The following is a 21,106-nucleotide window of genomic DNA, read 5'->3' as shown; positions in this document are numbered from 1 at the left end:
TCAAATAGTAATCGAACGTTTCGTAAAAAGCAAAGCTATTTTTAGATGAAATTGGAAGGTCGATGTTGAAATGTTCTCGATGGTTCCCATCTTCTTCGATTATGGTTAAATATATATACAAATCGTTAAGAATATTTTATGAAGTCTAAAAAAGAGGAGGATAAACAATATATGAATATGTAATAAATAGACTGTGGATTTTTGTGCATTTATTTGAAGGTGCAAGATCCACATAATGCATGTAATGCAAAAATATACATATAAAATATTCAAAGTAGAGCGTTTATTATGATATGTAGTAGATGAATTTCTTTAATTGTACTCATAAAAATCCACAGTTTAGTAATAAACTAGAATTGAGGACCAGTCAATGAATGTAAGTAATCAATAAATTATTTCTTTAGTACTAATATTTTGGATTGTATTTTTAGTTAATTGTATCTTGCAACAACGTCATTTAGTCAACTTTTGCTAATTTAAATAAAACAGAAGTTATATAATGATTAGATATTATGACGTTTTTACGTTTGAAAGAAGAAAAATTTAATGATATTGATATTATTACTACGTAAAATATATAACTGTATATACACATATATATGAATCTGTGTATGGATTATATGTAGTAGAGAATATTTTTTTATCTTCTAATGGATATGGCTAGATGGCGACACTTGACCACTTCCACGTAAAAAATGGCGGACTGCAAGGGTGCGTTTTGTGATTCTTTTCCTATACAGTAAATTAACGATAAATTCTGCACGATTATGTAAATTATAATAATTGAAAATTCATAGAAAATCATCGTTTTTTTTTTATCCATGTTATTCTTCTTTGAATCCTAAGTATTTCTGTATCTTCCTTTTTCGGCAATATTTACTCTCTAGAGCGTTACAACAGATTGAGGAAATAATTTTGTTTGACAATCATGTTAACTATCTGTTTTTGAATTTCATGTAGAGAATAAAGAAGAGACGAATCGACCATCCTATGTTTTAAAGGTAGATCCACCACAAGAGTCACCGGGGGATTCACCTGAAAATTCCAACAGTGGTAAATACGCAGTGTTATTTTTTGTTCCACATGCGTAACTTTATCATCAGTTTTTTCTATGATATTTACATACAATTGCTATATTTGATATATTTTCGTTATCTCGCTACAATGTAGCATAATTTCTGACCAGTCTCAATAACTTTTGTTGGAAACCATATAGGTTATGAAAAGTATAGGTGAAAGTATTACCTGCATGTAATGATTTATGACTAGTAGTTTATGAAATCTGAATTGTTTCAGAAGAAATGGAGAGTTCATCGACAAAAAATAATACCCAGGAATCACCCTCGAGTTCTAACAAGCCAGTTTTAGCTGCGTCAAAGTTTAGAACAACGTTTGGGTGTAGTGATTCCATCAAGAACGTAGTTGAGGAAAGAAGGTCATCCACGTTGTGGCCCTCTCAATTGAGCACAGTGACAAACAGTCAGCCTACTACTAAAGTATATCTACAACCAGCTAAGTTTCAGAATCCATTTGCAAAAGTCACAGATTCATTATTAGATGAAAAGAATAAGGAAAAGGAAAATAATAAAACAGAAACAAAGGAAGATAAGAATGAAGAAAAGGATGATAAGAGTGAAAAGAAAAATGATAATAGTGAAATAGGAGAAACTAAAGGTGAAGTAACAGAAAGTAAAAGTGAAGTAAAAGAAGCTAAAAGGGAAGACAAGCCAATTGAGGAAGTGAAGCCCACCTTCCCGTTGCTAGGCACAAGCACAAAAGATAGTGTAAATACTATAATAACGCCTTGTGCATCAGAACCAAACTTTGTATTTGGTCAGAACTTACAGGAACGTGTTATGATTGCAAATGATGCAGAAAATTCCGACAAAACGGAAGACAAGGAGAAAAAGGAAAAAAAGGAGGAAAGCACAAATGCAAATGGTTCCACAGAGCTTCTTTTTTCCAGTGCGTCAGCAGCATGCCGTACTACTTCCAAATCAAGTCTAACATTAACCGAAGCTGCTCAAAAATTAGAAGAAGCAAACCGTGCTAATAAGAGGAAGTATAGTCAAATAACACCATTAACTGGTGAAGAAGGAGAAACAAATGTTCTTCAGATTAACTGTAAATTCTTCGCGTTTGATAAGGTTTGTATAAGAATTATTTTTGCTTTCAATTTTTCAGAATGATTCATTCACGATAAATTTCCGATTTTGTTCAGGCTACTAGCGGTTGGCAAGAAAGAGGTAGAGGTACTTTAAGGCTAAACGACCGCGATGAAGAATCTCGATTAGTGGGACGCACTGCAGGAACGCAGAGATTAATTATGAACACAAAAGTATGGCCAGGAATGATCGCGGAACGAGCGGCACTTAAATCATTAAGATTAACGGCGATGGATGTTCAAGGAAGTATCAGAATCTTCATTATTCAAGCAGCGCCAAAGGAAGTGGAACAACTCCATGATTTGTTGGAAGAGCGGCTAATACGCGCACAGCTACGTCAACCCAAGAAATTAGCTACTGACCAGTGACAGTCGATCAGTCGTCCCTGCGAGCTGTTTGCTAGTTATCATCTAAATGTACGCGACGCAGAAGTTGCTAACACGTGAGAACAAGATTCGGGAAACTACGTCGAAGTTATCAGGCCCTATTTGTTTCTATAGTAATTCATACACAATAGAACTATGGCTATGATTCGCGCTTTTTCCCCTTGTGGAAGTTCTTAGACTTCGATGATATATCCCGTGGTGCACTAATGTTTGCAGACAAGCAAGAGGAGACAAAAAAGGCGAAAATACCAAGCCGAATTCTTTCTGGTATATATTTTCTAATCATTCCCAACCGATAATTCTTTTACACGAATTTCAAAGAGCGTTTTTTAAAAGGAACCGAGAAAACCACTGGCTAGGGAGTTTTGATAATAGCATAATACGAACACACATATACACATATACACACACAAATCAGTCACGAAACCGTGTTGTACGCTTTGAAGAAGAACAGCGTTTTTAGTTTACAGTGATCAGTCTCTTTATAAGAATCATTTGGATCTTTATCGTAGCGATGTTCGTATCGATTTAGGTTTCTCTATTCCTTGTCCGCTATACATAAATATAAATATATAAATATTGTAGCTTTTAAGAAAATTAAGATTAGTTACATTATTTAAGATGTAGTTCCGCCGTAAGCGAAAGTAATAGCTCTACACATGTTTATCGACGAGATAACGTTGTGAGCCTGTTTGAAACATATATTACATAAGGTTCTATCACGAGCACATAATGTTCAGATTATTCCATGATCGAATCTGTAACTATTTGTATTTTACTTTAAATGTATATAGTACCGAAGAAAATTGGACAATTTCCTCGCGGTATTTCAAAGGCTGTGTATAAAACGGCTTCTCTCTTTAATTTTCTGCTTAACGATATTTATCAACACGACAATCGCTCGTTTGTTCCACGAGGAGGAATGAGGGGAGTCAATCACGAAATTGCTCTTTAATGCAATGTGCAGTAATGGAACAGCAAAGATATTAATTAACGTAGAAAAAAATTCTATTCACGATACAAATAATGAGTAATTGTTTTTCTGTATTTGACATGTAAGGAAACGAACTCATTGTACACATCGTTAATTACACATCGAACAAATACATTCGTTTGCATAAAAAAAATCAATCGTTAGTGTGTGTTTCTTTTTTTATACTATTCAAACTTATTTAAAAAAAAAGCAACCAGAGTCAAGCTTGTCTGAAATGTACAAGTTTTTTCTTATCTATTACATGGATCTATTTTTTTAACCTGTCCAGAAGTTTTTCTGGAATCCATTCGCTTTTCCAGGCTGGAAAACGCGCCGGATAGCGCATTCTAATATTTCCCGCGCGCGGCGCTACTCGACTCGATGGCGGGCGGTATTCAACAGGCTGATATTTATAGATTCGAGAGTTTCGTGCAAAGCTACACAACGTTTTAGGCGTCAAAATCCAGTTCCTATGTTCATCAACATCCACGCGATGATCCATAGTTTTTAATTTGATCGTATGTATTCCATAAATTACAGCAATCAGTAGTCGTTATTTTCAGAAAACGAAAGAGACTTACTAAAGTACAGCATTCAAATATCGTGTGGAGTCAATCAAACCGTGTAGCTGACGTTTGAATATCGTTAATACTACTTTTGGTCGCGACACATTCTTGTTGAAACGATGTATCACATCGGCACGTTAAGAAGAGGAAATTGAAAAGAAGAGACATCTTCCACTTCCATAGTCGATGTACCGTTTCCTTTCACGAGTATTAGTCATACATCCATTTGATCAAAAACGTGTGATCTTTCCAAGGGTGAGAAGAGTGAGACTGAAGAAGAGACTCGGTGTCTTCTAACCTTTTCCTTCAAAAATTTCTGTTTTATTATAACCTCAGGGATTTTCCTTCTCGCTTGGAAGCCATATTTTTTTAATTATAATCGTAGCTCTTATTATTATTATTATTATTATTATTTGGTGCACAAAGATCGAAAACGTTGAAATCAGTGGTAAGTGAACAGTGGTGAAGGTGACATCGAATCTGAAAAAGTTAATCAACTGTCAGAACTTATTCAGACGAGTAACGATACCGTTAATACAATTAAAATGGCCAATTAAGGAGTCCAGTGTAATCCTCAATAAAGGAGATGATCGAGATTTAGAAGATTTAATGGTTATGCTTCGTTTCTTGCTGACTTGACTTATCAAGGTCACAATTCCTCTGATGACCCATTTCTTTAGTCGAGAACAGTCTATTATAATTTCACTAACAATGTGACGTGTTCTGCCCGCTATTTCTTCGCGAAGGTAGAGTCAGTAGGTTCTAATCGATTGGAAGTGACCGATGCCTTGTTCGTGGCGGACAGAAAGGAAAATGTTGCTGGCCGATGGACGAGAATTCTTCTGGCATTACGCGGCCAAGTGCCCCGGAATTCGAGCGTCACGAGGCGGGAAACTAAAAAGATAGCATCGACGATCGAGCACGCGGTGATTCAGGTACTGATTCGTGAACGTTTAGCATGTTACTAGTGTTATTTTTCGACGTCGAAGCATTTGAATGAATCGTCATCAATGACAAAAGAGTTAGCGTGGACAGAAGGCAAAGAGAGTAAGTAGGTGAATAGGAAAATGATGTTCACCGGTGGTGCTCACGCGAAGAGGCGCAACGCAGGCGGTGGTTCAGGCCGGAAGTCCTCCGCGGACCGTAGAAGCCCGCGAGCTGGAAGAAGTCCGCAGGCTCGTAGGAGCCCGCAGGCACGCGTGGGCGCGGAAGGATACACTTACAGGTGAGCCATTCGGTAGGTAAAGCTCGTTGAATGTTCCATGACTGTTCGATGTTATCTTCTGTTGTTAATCGATCCCTCCAGATAAAATACCTGCAATTAACTGATAGTTAAATAGATTTCACAATTTTACACTGTTTTAATAGAAGATATTTAATCAGATTGTCTTTTGGAAACAAAATTTTCATATGAAATACTTTAGTTCAGATATACAAATTTTAGAAGCTTGAATTACCTTCGTATGAAAATTTAATTGATTTAGAATTAGCATTGGCAAATTGCAAGTTTACACTTCCAAATTCATAAGCGAAGTTTAGAATACAACTGAAATAACTAGAATATCTGTAATAAAAATGTTACAATGTTTACTACAGAGTTTACTACAGAGCACAGTAAGATCTGCCACTAGAACAGCCGCTATTCGAATCTCGTCCACCGCAATAAATTTTTCATTAAATATTTCACTTTAATCCATCGAGGTAACTTCGTGTTAAAATTTCCACGTTCAAAATAAACATTAGCAACTTTAATTACAAGCCTACAATTGAATCAACAAACACTAAAGGAAAATAAAAGTCAAATTCTTTTAATGGCTCTTTAATAGATTTTGAAGAGAGAAATACGAGTTTATAGCATCCAATTAAATTTTGCCTTCATTGAAAGATACGCGTGTAAAAGCAATAATCGAAAGACATAAGGAAAATGGCGTGATACGGTTTCAGAACCAGAATTCCAGTACTAAATCCAACGGACCTACCACCGACAACGTCCACAGGGAAAACATATGTATATAAAACCAGGGTTCCCCGACGGGATATCGCGGCTGCATCTGTGTCCCCTGCACGCGAGAAAAACAACATTGGTGGAGCAATTACGAAAAGAAGAGGAGCAGTGAAACATAACAAGGTGCACGTGGTTCGAGGTCACAAACTAGTTGCAAAATTCTTCAGACAACCGACCTTCTGCGCCTTTTGCAAGGATTTCCTTTGGTAAAGTTTTTAAAACATAAATGAAACAAATATGTCTTGAGGAAACAAAGCAGCCACAAACACACGTTTTATCGAGAACATTCGCTCTCAGACAGCGTAGTAATAATCGAAGAGTTTCGATTTATCGTAAAAGACGGCTGCTTTGACGATGTACGTGCGGACATCTAAAAATAGTTTGCACTGTGCCGTTCGGCATATCACTCAAGTATCGGCCAGCGGTTTCCTCAAGTACGGCGTATTTTCCAATTAATCTGCGATGTGCTCTTTGTCGCAGGGGATTCGGAAAGCAAGGGTATCAATGCCAAGGTAAATATTATATCCCAGACAGTACTTTTTCTGACTGTACCGGCCACGTTGTACCTCTATTAATATTCCATTCCTGCGTTTCAGCCTGCCAAACAGCGGTGCACAAGAAGTGCCATGATAAATTATTAACCAAGTGCCCGGAAAGTGGCAGGGAGTCCGAAAACACGATAGTAAGTGGATCCGCTTTATACAACTTCACCGTACAAGCGACAAATCTTCTTTAGGATTTATGAGAATAATTGATATTCGTTTGTCAATTTCCTTTGATGAGAATCAGTGGTGTTTTTTGGTAAAAGTTCAATGTATATCTCGAGGAAACTATGTTTGTTTATTTGCTTAATGATGTATAGATCATCCATGACCATGGAAAACAACACTGTTCCTAATGTTGTCTTGTATGCTAAAATTTATGTCTATTTCTAAACGTCGAGAATCCGTGTGCAAACGTTTGCTCGTGATGCAACGGTAAATTCTACCAAATACCGAATATTTTCAGACATAATTTTCCAGTAATTTAAAACCCGAAATCCAAATTTCTGTCCCTGAAAACAGATCTAATTATATATATATGTGTTTTCTTTTTTGTAGTAAGGACATTGAAATTTTGTGAAAGTATCTGATATCTATTTTTATAAAAAGCGGTTATGTGTTATTTCTGGTAGCCCACACTGCATCTGTTTATGCTATTTGTTCAAAGTAACGCAACATCTAATCTTACACAGAATCGTTCTAATTTTGTTAATACTTGTTCGATGGCAGTACTTGAGGGAGCGTTTCAAGGTAGATGTGCCTCACAGGTTTCGTCCTTATACGTTCATGTCACCGACCTTTTGTGATCATTGCGGTTCCATGTTGTATGGTTTTTTTCGACAAGGTCTCAGATGCGACGGTAAGTAAGATTTAAGCCAAAGAATTTTCATGAAAACAATCATCTTGTACATATGTATATCCTTTTCACCTTGATGCACCTTATGTTTAAGTTTCACCATGATAGCAATTTAAATTTGTATCACGGGTTTTGTAAAATTGAACTTCTAAAGTAAATTTTGAAACTAAAGTTAGTTGCAGAATTGACTTGAAATAGAATTCGTTGCCATTCGTTGGCTATTTCTAAGTTTCCCTGAACAAGTAACAATAGGCACCGAGGAAGGAAACATTTGGCGCGGGTCTCGATAGCCGAATACAAAACAACGCGAAACCGTGGCTCCGCTGACACATTGCGCGTTTTACACGGCTGCAGAGACAACGACGCGAAATTCGTCGCCTGGCAATTTGACGTGCATGTTATACCGCGAGCCTCACGATGCATGATTGCGCGTCTTTCGGTATTCTTCACGACTTTCATCAATGTTGTTCTTGTGTTTTTAACAGCATGATAGTGACGAGTGATTTTAACCAATATACGTTTTACCAAAATTTCTGTCAACAATTCTTTACGTTGTATTCGAGTCCTTGTCAATTTTCTGAAACGGAAACATTCACCGTTAAAATTTAAAAAAATTCGTATTATCGTGTTCGATCATAGAAAAACAATAATCATCCTCTTTTACCATTTTTATGTCTCTTTACGTTAGTAAAATGCCTCGCGGTGTTTACCATAGGAACGCATGGGAAAAGGCTTGTTACATCAGGTTTGACAATCGGTTGATACGATTCAATTCTGGTCCTGACAATGAGTCACGTAAACGCTACAACACGGAAAATATTTGTAGAAAAGCAATGAGACGTTGTACGGGTTATTACAGTCCAGCTAGTATAGTTAGACGCTAGGAAGCCACATATACTAGACTTCTATTATTACACTGGGTCGCTGGCTTAGACTCAGTCGGTGTTGGCTCCCTGAACCGTGAGAACGGCTCGTCGAACACCTGAGAACGCGTTCGCCGGCGATCCGTGCCGCACTCAGTCGTCTTCGAGAGCGTCGAACCGCTCGTGCTCACTGTTCGCGCCTCCCGTTTGTGCTTCCTCTTCGAATTCCAGCCCTTCGACGACTATACGCGTAAATCTATTGGATAATCATCGCCACGATGCCCTACTACGGAGACAGTTTGTCCTATTACTATGGGGGACCCTTCTCTAATCACAGTTCATTGATGACCGGTGCTCCACGGTAAGCTTTCTCTTCATCCAATTATTTTCCTTTCCTCTTAGCCCTCCTAAGATACCCTGTATACTATATTTCTTTATCTTCATGCAAAAGATACCTCCATTGATTTTTGATTATTTGTTTTGCTGCCAGAGATATTTCTTGCGTTTCATCATGAAAGAGTTTTCTTTTTTACAAATTTTGATTTTTTCTCTTTTTCACTCTATCTTAAGCTGTTTACATTTGATTTTCATCGCCCTCTTTAGTTCCTCTTCACAACATGTGTTCTTCATTGTATCAATTTTTCTTCTTTTACGTCTAAATAAAATGACATGACAGACACTGTTTCTTATTGTTATGTCTTACATGTATACGTATACTATTTCTCATTGGGCGCTTTCTTTAGTTCATCGTCTTTTACACTACAATTAAAGAGATTTTTCTTTTTCGAACAAAGGACTTTCTCGGAATACCGGTCATTTTGTACCATCCTCTGGCAAACACACACTTCGATTTTGATTATTCCGCTGCATTTGTTCGTCCCGTTTGCCCCGATCGTCCATCTAATCCAAGCGAAAATAGCGTTCCACGAAGCGATTCCTTTCTTCGCTTTCTTTCCCCGCTTTTCCTTCGCGGACCATTATTCTTGGTCGCGGAGTGACGTTCGTCGTCGCGGAGGCTTCTCTGGTGGTTAGTTACGTGAATGCGCGAGGAGCAATAAAGAAGCCAACCAAAATAGCAAGCTCATTTCCCAATTTTCCTTTGAGTAAGCCAATGGAAAATGAAAGGAAAATTCCATAGATCGGAACATGCTGGTGCAGCAGACGTGAAATTCTACGCACACGATACTCTGCAATCAGAATAACTCTGTTAGAATGTTACTCGGAATTTTGACAAACGATAAATACGACAGACGATCTGTCAAATCTCAAAGCTATTAGTAAAACGCGAGATGGCAATTAATTGATTAGTCCGCGGATTGGTGTAAATCAAAATCAGGATCAGCAGGAGTAGCGGGCTCATCGAAAATATTAGCCTTTAAAAATAGCCAAGTGTCTGGACGTGTAGTTTCCACGTGATAAAACTCCGTCGCACTCGTTGCATTGCCAAAAAATCCTCTAGTAAAATCCGCAATTACGTTATCTTTTTTATAACACTATAAGGTTTAATGTAAACGTTGGTAAATAATGTGCAAGGAATAAAATTATTGTTCTTACATAAATGGAAAATCGTTATAAGTAACGATTAATACTAATATACCGAGGATTAGTAAATAGAATTTTTAGTCATAAAACAATAATTAAGAGAGATTTCTTCCTTTTTGAATTTTTTGAGCAACTTACAAAATTAATGCAACAAAAATATTAAACAATTTAAATCAATATCTTACGTACAGCGTATTTTTTAAATAGGAAATTATTTAGATGAATGTAAAAATGATCAGAAAATATAATTGGAAAATTGTTTATCTAAATAAGGTATGTTATACCAAAGACAATAGCTTAAACTTTGTAGAGGAGTGACTGGTGAAAAACCTGACGAGAGGTTTCAATCGCCTTTCGTGATTAATATCGGTCAGTAGAAGCATATGTGCGCTCAATTACTACTTGTTTGTCATCGTGTAACTGTTCAAATACGTACAACTGATTCATGAATCGAAATCTGTCAATCATTCGTGGCCATGGCCGAAGCCAAATTCAGAGGCAACGCGCGTAACAAGTGTTCACGATACGCTTTCCATCCCTGCAATGTAATGCATCGCGAGAAGAAGCTTCTGGTATTGAGACCATGCAATCGGAAGCTTATCAGGTCAGGTGCGAAGCAATTGCGCGACACAAAAATTGCCGAGTCTTCTTAAACATTATGTAACTGTCCAAACAACGATTTGCTATTTTTCAGTCAACCTTCCTTACGATAAAAATTATTTTTACCAGCTTAGCATACTTTCTTCGTGTTTGACTCATCTATAAACAAACGATACGCTATATTCAGGCTCTTTCTATTCCAAATTCAAGGTCTTTGAATGTTATTATTTAAAAAAATACCAAAGAAAAACTGCCAGAGAAGCATCCACGTTGCCTAGCAACCAGAATTTCATGAAGTTATTCGCGTAGACCGCTCCATTCGCCGCTGTCCCGATACTCGCCACATCTGTCGACCATCTCTGAGTCCCCACTGTCCACTCTGCGTCGTTATTCTCCCGCGTCAGTGCCCAGCCGGCCTAGACGCGTCATCGACACCGCGGACATCGACGTCTCGACACCGAGGACCCTGACTCAGGAGAGTAGCCATCAAAGAAATCGTCTACGTCGTGACAGACCCACGATCAAAATCAGAAGCCAAGCCTTGAAAGATAATCCTGCTCTGAGACAACATAACGAGAGGCATGAGAAGTCTGTGGGTGAATTATTGGTCGAGAAGTTCTTGATCAAGGACAAGAAACTCGACGAAGCGGAGAAACGTTTGCAGTTGTTCCATCAAGTCAGTTTGGAAACGGAAGAAGACGAAGAGGGTCAAGATCTGCAACAGATAAAGAATAAAATTACTAGAAGATTCACGAGGAGAAGATCATCGGCGGATATACAGTTGGATCCTGAACAGATAGAAAGAGAGGTAACTTACGCTCAAGTTCAGGCAAAGGTATTGGATACTCTGGTCGCTGAAGAACAAGCTGAGATCGAAAACGAGGTTCGTAGAGGGACTTTGATTAAGAAAGGGGCTCCTGGAGGACCAAGGACCGTTCATATCTTCTGTAGGAGCGTTGATGGAGAGCCTGGCTCCCAAGATGAGGAGGAAGCTACGTCGCAGAAGGTGAGGAAAACCTTAAAAAAGGTGAAAAAGAAAAAGAAAACTACCGAAAAGCCGTCACCGCCTGAGGGAGGTGAAAATTTAAGGGAACGTACGCCTAGTACCTCCAGCGATGCCTCTGCGGATGTCCAAACAAGTGAGAATGACGAGGAAAAAGTTCGAAAGCGCTCGAGGCCGCAGATGTTCAAGGTCGAAGCCAGCAACAGTGTCGGAGACTTTTCTACCATTTGGGTGAACAGTAGTCCCGTGGAACAGTTCAGGGAAAGCGTGAAAATTCCCGTGCCTAAAAAATTACTTACACGGAAGACGGACAGGCGTGAGGATGAAGAAGAATCTGAAACGGAAATCGTGTTACCCGTGAAGAAACCCTATATAAAGGATACTTCGAGAAACAGCGTGTATTTCACGGTGAAGACGCCACCGGAGACTCTAAGAAATGATCCTCTGAAAAAATTAGAAACTATTACCAACGGATTGAAACCAGAAAAAACGTCAGAGTCTCTTGCAGAAAAAAAAATTAATCGGATCTTACCTGTAGATGTCACAGAAGAGGTTAAGAAAACGCCAAAGTATTCTAAAGAAAAAATACTTCATCAGATGTCATCTGAAAATGTCAAAGAAGAGAATAAGGATACGAACCAAAAGACATCCTCCAAGGATAAAATCTTGCCAAAAGAGAAGAAAGAAGTAATACAGAAAAAAGCCATTGAAATTCCCAAGCAGAAGAAATTAGAATTTCTAGATAAAAAGGTTCCAGAGTTTCCAGTGTCCTCTGTCGTCTCTGCTGCGAAGAAGGAGGAATTATTAGAATCCAAGATCTACGACGATCCCATGACCGCAAGGGTTGATGAGAACAACGTGACGTTAAGCGTTGAGCCGTTGGCGAGCGAGAGCAGCGCCAGCGAAGCGCTTCCATCGGCTGCGGACAGGCTGCCAAAAGCGTCTAAAATTAATACGGATGAAAATAATGCCGTAGAAGCGCCAAAGTGTACGTTACGAGAACGGCAGTACCTGGCAAAACCGACGAAAACCGAACGCGACGAAGACGTCGTATCTTCGGGAAAGAAGGTGAACAAAGCTGTGACCTTGAAGAACGCCTCCAAAGTAGGTGTTTCTACTGAAGAGTCGAACGTAGATCATCTTGAACAGTCCTTGAAAGAAGATAATCTATTAACGAAGACTTCCTCTCCCCTTGACGATGCAAATAACAACCTCGTGATTAAAACGACCTTGTCAGAGGGTCTCAAAGGTGACACGCAAAAATCAGAAGGTTCGAGAAAAGTCGCTGAAAAGATAGGAAAGCATATAGTAGAGGATGACAAGGACAACAAAGTGAATGGATCGAGTGTTGAAAAGATGGTAAAGAAAGGTGTCGAAGAAGTTTCAAGATTGCCCTTCAAGGTGCCAACGAAGAAGACTGAGAGTAACAGAATAGAAAACAAAGCGGAGGCAAAAGCCAATTTGCAGAGTGCAACAAAGACTGAGACGCAAACAAACAAAGAGCCCAAGATCCCGTGGAGAACTAAACTTTCCAAGGTCGATACTCCTGGCGAGAGCAGTGTTGCTTTAGACAGAAGTATCAGTGTGGATTCTACGCCTGTTTCAACCAAAGAACAGATAGATCCAAATGCTTTAAAACAGTCTATATCCGTCGACGAAAATTTGATGATCAAAATGCTTTTACAGAAACCAACGGTAATTGGAGAGATTGGAAGCTTATCTAAAAGCACGTCCACGGAATCTATAGATTTCTGGAGCGAGATTAAGGGACCGGAAAGTCCTAAAGTGACGAAAGTGACCAACAAGGGATTCAATTTCGCTGGTTCCAAGAGTTCGGAGCCAGGTCAGGCGGTCGAGGACCTCGGCAGCGGGCAGCTGGACAAGAAAAAAGAGACTGATCCTAAAATAAGCGTCGCCACTCCGCCAGCCGAGTTCAGTAATATCGCCGTAATCGAGGAGGAGCGGAAGACTGAGGAGGAGTCGTCGAAATTCAAGACTGAACAGACAATATCCAGCACTGGAACGCTTTCAACTACTTCAGAAAAGTCAGACTTTGATAAAGGTGATTCCACTCCTAAGAAAGGATTAAAGAAGAAGAAGAACCTATCTATAACAATCGACCAAGATGCGTACTCGACCGTGAAGAAGGCTCCTTTCAAGAGAGAAGACTCTCGGTCATCGACTATTTCTTTTAAATCCATGACGAATACTCCTGATACCACTGTTCCGGGTTCCGAAGTCTCCACACCGACCGCTGAGATTCCTGTGCCTGTAATAAACATCGAGGAAACACCCACCCCGACTAGATCCGGTTCTGAGGTTCTGTATGAAGAGGACGAGCCCAAAACACCGACCAACGAATACCAAGAGATTGAAATATTGACAATTTCCAAGTGGAACAATCACAGTGACCTTTCTAACGTCAACGAAGAGAAAGATATCATTTCAGTGCCCTCCAAGGAAGCCAACGCGATTTGCAGTCCAGAAGATACTCCAGAGTCCTCTAAAAAGAAAAAGGTGGTTAGAAAAAAGAAATCTTCTACGATCAAGAAAAGCTCTACTAAGAAAGAGAGTAGCAAAGACAACAAGGGATCCAAGAAGAGTTCTACCAAGAAAAGTTCTGCCAAGAGTCAGGAAGCCTTGAAAACTTCAGAAGTAAAGAATACCGCCAAACCTAATCCCAAAAATAATACACCTACTCAGAAACCCATAGATCTCATTAGGATGTTTTACACGACTCCATCGGCGTTGTTAACTGCTACACCCAGAGACTTGTCTAAGGTTCGTCGAGCCAAGATTAAGAGGAAAAAGCATCACTCCAGGACGCCATCTGTGAGCAGTGACAGTACCGGAAGTACCACTAGTACGGCAACCACGGAGAGCAGTGGATCCACGTGTACGGATGATGACCCGGAGCACAAGAGGATGAATTCCACCAGGAGTAACGACTCTGGCTTCGACGGTTCGCCAAGGATATCGAGTACTTATTCTATAGTATTTTTGGATCGTTTGTTCTGTTAGTGTAGACAGATTGCACAATTTCGATTTTTTTCACGTTTGCCTTATCCCAGGATTCTGTTTAGTCGAACTGCCAGGAAGTTTGTTGCAGATTCGCAGAAATTTACCGTCTTGCCAGAGTGTGGGTGGTGTGTTTATGTTCAGAGGAATGTGCTGTTTTCAATATCTTTTTGATAACCATTGGCTTTTTGATTCATTTTACATAAACGTAAATATATTAAATTCGTTGAAAATATTAAAGCTAGTTCCTTAAGAATATGGCAGTTTGCTAACTTGTGACTAACAGATATTGTTTGTAACTATTCTGACTAATGTGTGATTCACTCTATTGCCTATAAGCTATTTTCTGCATGAAATTCTAGAGAGATACAAAGTCTTATGGTCAGGCTGTCAGAGTATCAGCAAACAATCAGCTGTTGCGTAACCGTTCCACATCCAGATACATTCTCTGATCCAACAGTATCACGTGTTCCTGTTACAAACGTGAAGCCAGTTCTTCGTCGTTATGTAAGGTCGTTGTCATAAAGTCAACGACACTATTTACCAGTCTGTTTACAGGAAGTACCGTAATTATTAAAATGGTCTCCACTAATTCTTCGTTGTCTCAATATCTCAATAAATAAATAAATAAATATATATATGTATAACTTTCTTAAATCTCGATATAGATACAATTAATTTGTCATAAATGGTCAATTATTGTTTAGTACCTTGATTTAAAACTAATGCACATGGTTGTGCCCATAGTGGTTCTATTTATAAGATGTGGCGCGGTTTCATAACAATACTCTAGACTTTATAATGCAGTCGCGATTAGTTGATGCTGCAAACAAGAGTTTCGAGATAAATTTAGATGGACGATGGGTTTATTGGGTATCAGTAGCAGAAGAACCGCGAGAGACCTATGTTCTCGCATTAAATTACCTTTTTTCATACAAACAAGGTGCATCAAAGGTATTTTCTTATAAAATCAAACGAATAAGACCCAGAACGTTTAAAAATAGATTGTGATATGGCCTGTCACAAAAAATGTGAGAAACTGACTGGAAATCTCTGTGGATTGAACCAAAAACTCGTGGCAGAAGCCTTGCAGGCGCTCAAGAAAGGTGAGTTACTTATTCCAACCCGCTAAAAGTAGGGATCAAAGGAAAAACTAAGATTTTTCAATGTTTGCTACTTTGGAAAAAATATTTCTCACTTTTTTCATATCTGATCTTAAGCATTGGCCGTACAGTCAGACTTGGCTGGTTCAAGAAGTGTATTCATCTATGAGTTTGCCGCAATTCCACGTGGCTGTCATAAATCCATTCACTCTGACTAGAAAATAGTCTGGTAGACGATACCGTGATCCCGGCAATATGAAATTATACCGTGGTTAAATCGGTCTCTAGTGCTTATATCTATTATAATCTTTCTACCTGTCCCTTAATCGATCATTTATGTTGTGTTCCTCGTGTCCCGTTCGCGTCATAAAACGGTCAGTTCTATTTTTGGGAAATGCTAGTCGGCCAACATCCAGCGTGTTCATATGCCAAAGTCAGATCGATAATTAATTTGCTTATTAATCGAGATTTGACAAACATTTGAGCAACCAGACGTTCTTTGGCCCAGGAAGAGCCCGGAAGAGAACCTAATACGATCGTTCTCTTTCTACAAATCTTGTCCAATAGTTACATGTTCCTGTTTACTTATTAGTAAGTATGTTTAAGATCTCAAACAGGCAATTTTTACGACCTGAGACTTTAAAAAGAGATGCACTGCAAGTATTTCAATGTCGTTTGCCTTATGGATGCGAAAATAAGACTAACCATGACATTTATAAATTGCTCCAATCGGTAGATCGATTGATATATTATTTCTATTTTAATTTCACAGCACCGTCGCAGGCGTCGGACAACCAGAGGAATTCAGACTCTTCAGACCATTTCCCTAGTGGAAGGATTACGCCACCGGCCACCAATCTTCCAAGGTTCAAGAAGTACACCGTGACGGATTTCAATTTCCTAAAAGTGAGTTTGCTGCCCAAGGCGGTTCATCATTATAAGCGGTCGTTAACAGATTTTAGCCACGATCGTCGTGTTTACCGTGGCGCGTGCAACTCTCGGGCCTCTGCCAAGGTCCCGGCTGACGAAACGCCCAAATTATTCACTTCGAGATGATGGAAAGCTTCGTCTACGACGGATTATCTTTCTTCTATCAAAAACTTGCGTCAGTAACTTTCAGGGTTTTCTACATAAATCTGAAATAACAAGAATTGTTTAAATTCTAAATAACTTTATGAAATTTTGCAGAGGGAAGCATTTATATTTTTGTTATTAGAAAATTGAGATTGTTTAAACAAGGGAAATTTTAGAGGATTTTAGATTTTCTGCTCAATGAGTTGATTTGATACAGGCTTCTCCTAGATATTCGTAGATGTACCTACTTTACATAAAATATATGAGCTCCCTTGGCTCACAAGGATGAAAGCCAATCGGTGTCACGTGTATACCTGTAACACGTGAACCCAACTTGATTGATTCACAAGGTGTCCTTGCGAAATGATCCAAGCTAGAAGGTGCGACGAACCTTCGACCTCCTAATCTAGGCTCGATCCAACGCCATCACGATGTTAAAAAGCTTTAAATCTCCTCGACAGTGAAGAGTTTCTTATGCATAAATTTTAGGCATGAGATAGTTTAATATCTTGAAATATTTGTACTGAAAGATAATAGGGTTTTATAGTCAGGTGACTTATCAGTGAGTAAATTTATAGAGAAGAAAGTTTAAAACGAATTTAATTTTGCGAAGGACCTCACGCAAATAGACTCACCTAAATTAGCTGCACGCAACGAATTATTTTTAACGAGTCCGAGGCACTCTCACGTGCGACATTCTCGCTTTAGACGCATGAACTTTCCACCGTGTGCCATTTTCACTCTATCAGACCTGGATTTCCACCTGGTAACAGAACCTTGCCTCACTTTTGACCACTACAGTCATTTCATAAGAATCACTCCCGGTGGATATTTCATTCATATCTAATCCCAAGTTAGATCCTTTCCAATAATACGATACGTTAATCAATGAATTTTGAGACTTAAAAGATTTGAAAATTAAAAAATTCCTAAAATTGGTTTTCTTAAAAAAAAAAAAAAAACGCAGAAGTTATAACGTTTGTTATTTTTCTTTAGGTCCTGGGAAAAGGCAGTTTTGGCAAAGTGTTGTTAGCCGAACTCCGAGGCACTGAGTGTGTATACGCAGTAAAGTGCCTGAAGAAGGACGTAGTTCTTGAAGACGACGACGTAGAGTGTACCTTAATCGAAAGAAAAGTCCTAACTCTAGCTACGAGGCACCCATACCTCTGTCACCTGTTTTGCACCTTTCAGACAGACTCCCATTTGTTCTTCGTAATGGAATACCTGAACGGCGGTGATTTGATGTTTCATATTCAAAAGTCAGGTCGTTTCCCAGAACCAAGAGCTCGATTCTACGCAGCTGAGATTTGGTCTGGCTTAAATTTCTTGCACAAGAAAGGAATAGTGTACAGAGACTTGAAATTAGACAATGTGCTGCTTGATTTCGACGGGCATATTAGGATAGCTGATTTTGGCATGTGCAAGCTGCAAATTTTTCTCGACAGAACCGCCGACACCTTCTGTGGAACGCCTGATTACATGGCTCCCGAGGTAAAAGAAGACGACAAACGTAATAAAAAATATTCTTTGTGTAATAGAATCATTTTTCTCTTATCAAATAACACGAGCGAGCTATTTAATTTAATTGGAATTATTGGCTGTCGAAGGAATCCAAGTTCCAAAATTAAGACACTAAAAGCGACGCTCAAAGAGCCGCGATTCGTTGGTCTCTTTAAGTTAACCAACTGACTGTTTCCGCATTGCAGATCATAAAGGGACTGAAATACAATCAGGCGGTAGATTGGTGGTCGTACGGCGTGCTTCTGTACGAGATGCTCACGGGACAGTCGCCATTCTCCGGCTGCGACGAGGATGAGCTATTTTGGAGTATATGCAACGAAAGACCGTTTATACCTCGTTACCTGAGCCAAGATTCCAGCGACATATTGGTCGCCCTTCTGGAAAAAGACTCTGGGAAAAGGCTTCCTGGTCACGAAATTGCGCTGCACTCTTTCTTCCAAGTAATTAATCTTGTAGAATCTATTTACGGACTGGTCTCCATTCACGAACACAGACGAAGACCATTCTGTGCAATTGAAACTTCTCGTATGATCTGTGAATTTCATAAAACAATTAATACGTTCATTTCTTCAGCAATTGCCATGGGATAGATTAGAAAGGAGGCAACTGGAACCACCTTTCAAGCCAGCCCTGGAGCATACTTTAGATACGAAGTACTTTGACACAGCATTCACTGCTGAAAGACCACGACTGACTCCTGTACCTGAACAGATCCTCACCTCCATGGACCAGGGCGTCTTCCGTGGGTTTTCCTATACAAACCCAAATGCAACAGACTGAAGAAACTATCAGAGACGTGCCACGACTTCACAGATTCGCACGTTGGCGGTATTCAACGTGGTTCTTGCCTTACGATGTTAATGGTCCTGATGATCATTTGAAAGTTGATTCGAACGATAGAAGAGGTGCTTGCGCTCGTTTCTTGGAAAACGGAGAAAACTGAATGTTACTTTAGAGTCTATCAGGACGGACAATTGACTGAGTCTCGATGAAATCATCGAGGATGACGGCATTCGTCAGGGAAGATATTTTATGAGCGGTTCTAGCAAGGGTCAATATCTCTGAATCGCTCTCGATGATAAATGCTAGGTTTTTATAACATAGAGGCCGCATTGCGTTTATAGGACACATAGATTAGCCATTCGTGGAACTTAAATGAGGTTCTAGTGTTTACAGAGTCAAGCTCGGCCTCGAGAAAACCGATTCATTCAATTGGATGTTATGTTTCGTTTTTTAAAGCGTTCTTTCTAAACAAAAATCGTGATGGGCCGAAAGTTCTACTGACGTTGGCTACAATGACATTTCAAATAAAACAATAGACAACATGCCTTAAATTATAATTAACGTGATGAATAGCAAAATATTCTAGAAAGAAGATATCACGATCAGATAACCGGAAGATGCTCGCAGACCTCTAATTGCACCGCGTTCCAGCGTTTATTCTAAACCTCTAGCGTTACACCGCGGTCAGGTTATTAATACTCCGAGTGGCTCATTACTTTGGCCACGATAAATACTGTCTCGAGCGTCTTCCACCCACAGACGACTGCTCTCGCTCTTCCTGTCTTCCCTTTTTTTCATAAAAGGACCGCGTTTTCTTTTCGTTTTCGTCGTTCTTCGCCACCTTTACTTCATTTTCTTTCATGAATCCTACACCTTTCATGTCTCCTTCCTTTTTTCCATTTTTCCTCCACTCGTCGTTTTTTTCTATTTCTATCCTGTCTACCGTCCACGTCTATCTTTCTCTTCTCCATACGTTTCCTCGTGTTCCTTCTCGCTTTTCGGGTCGCACACTTGGCTCCGCACTGACTATACGCTAACTTTAGCACACGGTAGAATTGGCAAAGCACCACGATTCGGCAACGAAGTCGAGACACGTTGAAGAAGACTCCAGGACACTTCACATAGATGTCTGAAATACAATCAATTTAATTCTATAATATATTTGTCGACATAATTTAACAAGGAAGATCGATTCTGACGTAATATTTAGTAGATATCGCATTAGTGATAATCATGAAAATGATATAGAGGGAGCCTAGAGTTAGGTAGAGGTCGATAGCAAAAGAAATGGAGAAAAAGCATTGACTGATAGACCCATTAGCCGGTTAATTGATTCAATTGGATCATTCCGACACGGATGGTGAGTTAAGCGGTCGCACTTAATAATTAATTACTCTCTAAAGAACGTGGACATTGCTATCTTTAATTGAAACTTAAAATAAACTCGAAAGTCTGTTCTTATTTTAAAAGCCTAAATAAATGGACCTTTCTTTAAGATCGTAGGAATATCCAACCATCGTTAATGTATGAATTTGTGACCGTTAGTTTTTCGAATTTAAAAGGTATTTAACGAAGCCTGCAATGCAGATTACGTGGGAGCGAAAGGTCGAGAAATGAAGAACGATGGAAGGTGTACGCGCGCAGTTCCGCGAAGCGGAGATCGGATCAGTGAGGGTGGAAGGGGATGAATCGAAACGCTAAGCAGCTCGAGAAATTGAAACGAGGAAAGATTTAGAGAGGAAAGAGACGTCGTAGGAAGAGCCCGCAAAAACCGACCGACCGAGAGGATCGGTCAATGGACCCTGAATCCGCGGCCTCTTACTTTCTGCTCTTTGACCGACTGTTATAAACAGATTATTTCGAAAGTGTCGTTATTTAAATATTTTTTACTTACCTTCGAACAGGATTTTTAAAGCGCTCATAGCTGTCTGTAGTTTCGTTCATATAACGAATATTGTTAACAATCAACTATAGCGAGGATTTCTAATACCTTGACAAAGTTTTTCATGGTTTAGAAACGCTCGAGGTATCAAGTTTTGTATAAAATTAATACTAAAGGAAAAGTGTGTTCTCTGCTTCATTTCCAATCCTGTATAAATCCTACGC

At 39.3% G+C, this 21,106-nt stretch overlaps 3 protein-coding genes and 1 long non-coding RNA gene across 8 annotated transcripts; 3 read left to right on the top strand and 1 right to left on the bottom strand.

The window, feature by feature from the left end:
- Nucleotides 1-32: 32 nt before the first annotated feature.
- Nucleotides 33-3,682, top strand: LOC126925301 (ran-binding protein 3). Of its 2 annotated transcripts, none has more exons than XM_050740682.1 (5): nucleotides 33-376; nucleotides 665-711; nucleotides 961-1,053; nucleotides 1,300-2,147; nucleotides 2,222-3,682. In XM_050740682.1, the coding sequence occupies exons 2-5, from the start codon at nucleotides 696-698 to the stop codon at nucleotides 2,531-2,533; spliced, it is 1,269 nt and encodes a 422-aa protein (XP_050596639.1). In that variant the 5' UTR covers nucleotides 33-376; nucleotides 665-695; the 3' UTR covers nucleotides 2,534-3,682. The 2 variants fall into 2 exon arrangements, with proteins under 2 accessions (XP_050596639.1, XP_050596638.1); XM_050740681.1 differs by having other exon boundaries at nucleotides 35-376; nucleotides 1,297-2,147.
- A 794-nt stretch (nucleotides 3,683-4,476) lies between these two features.
- Nucleotides 4,477-12,282, bottom strand: LOC126925880 (uncharacterized). Of its 4 annotated transcripts, none has more exons than XR_007714169.1 (8): nucleotides 12,141-12,282; nucleotides 12,034-12,075; nucleotides 11,316-11,945; nucleotides 10,739-11,213; nucleotides 8,158-10,657; nucleotides 5,548-8,070; nucleotides 5,169-5,405; nucleotides 4,477-4,570 (listed from the first exon to the last, which is right to left on the bottom strand). It is a non-coding gene; the product is annotated as an uncharacterized LOC126925880 (long non-coding RNA). The 4 variants fall into 4 exon arrangements; XR_007714170.1 differs by having other exon boundaries at nucleotides 5,548-9,543; nucleotides 10,335-10,657; XR_007714168.1 differs by having other exon boundaries at nucleotides 5,548-10,657.
- Nucleotides 4,566-6,831, top strand: LOC126925874 (calcium-independent protein kinase C-like). Its single transcript, XM_050741863.1, has 4 exons — nucleotides 4,566-5,315; nucleotides 6,035-6,301; nucleotides 6,576-6,607; nucleotides 6,692-6,831. Exons 1-4 carry the CDS (start codon nucleotides 5,158-5,160, stop codon nucleotides 6,829-6,831), a joined length of 597 nt encoding a protein of 198 aa, XP_050597820.1. The 5' UTR covers nucleotides 4,566-5,157.
- Nucleotides 8,568-21,063, top strand: LOC126925289 (uncharacterized). Its single transcript, XM_050740652.1, has 6 exons — nucleotides 8,568-8,717; nucleotides 10,808-14,481; nucleotides 16,395-16,528; nucleotides 17,693-18,187; nucleotides 18,403-18,657; nucleotides 18,791-21,063. The coding sequence occupies exons 1-6, from the start codon at nucleotides 8,635-8,637 to the stop codon at nucleotides 18,995-18,997; spliced, it is 4,848 nt and encodes a 1,615-aa protein (XP_050596609.1). The 5' UTR covers nucleotides 8,568-8,634; the 3' UTR covers nucleotides 18,998-21,063.
- Nucleotides 21,064-21,106: the final 43 nt, after the last annotated feature.

This window comes from Bombus affinis, chromosome 16, assembly GCF_024516045.1.
Source record: "Bombus affinis isolate iyBomAffi1 chromosome 16, iyBomAffi1.2, whole genome shotgun sequence".
Classification (NCBI taxonomy): Eukaryota; Metazoa; Arthropoda; class Insecta; order Hymenoptera; family Apidae; genus Bombus; species Bombus affinis.
The sequence above is the reverse complement of the archived record's forward strand: the minus strand, read 5'-3'. Positions and strand labels throughout refer to the sequence as shown.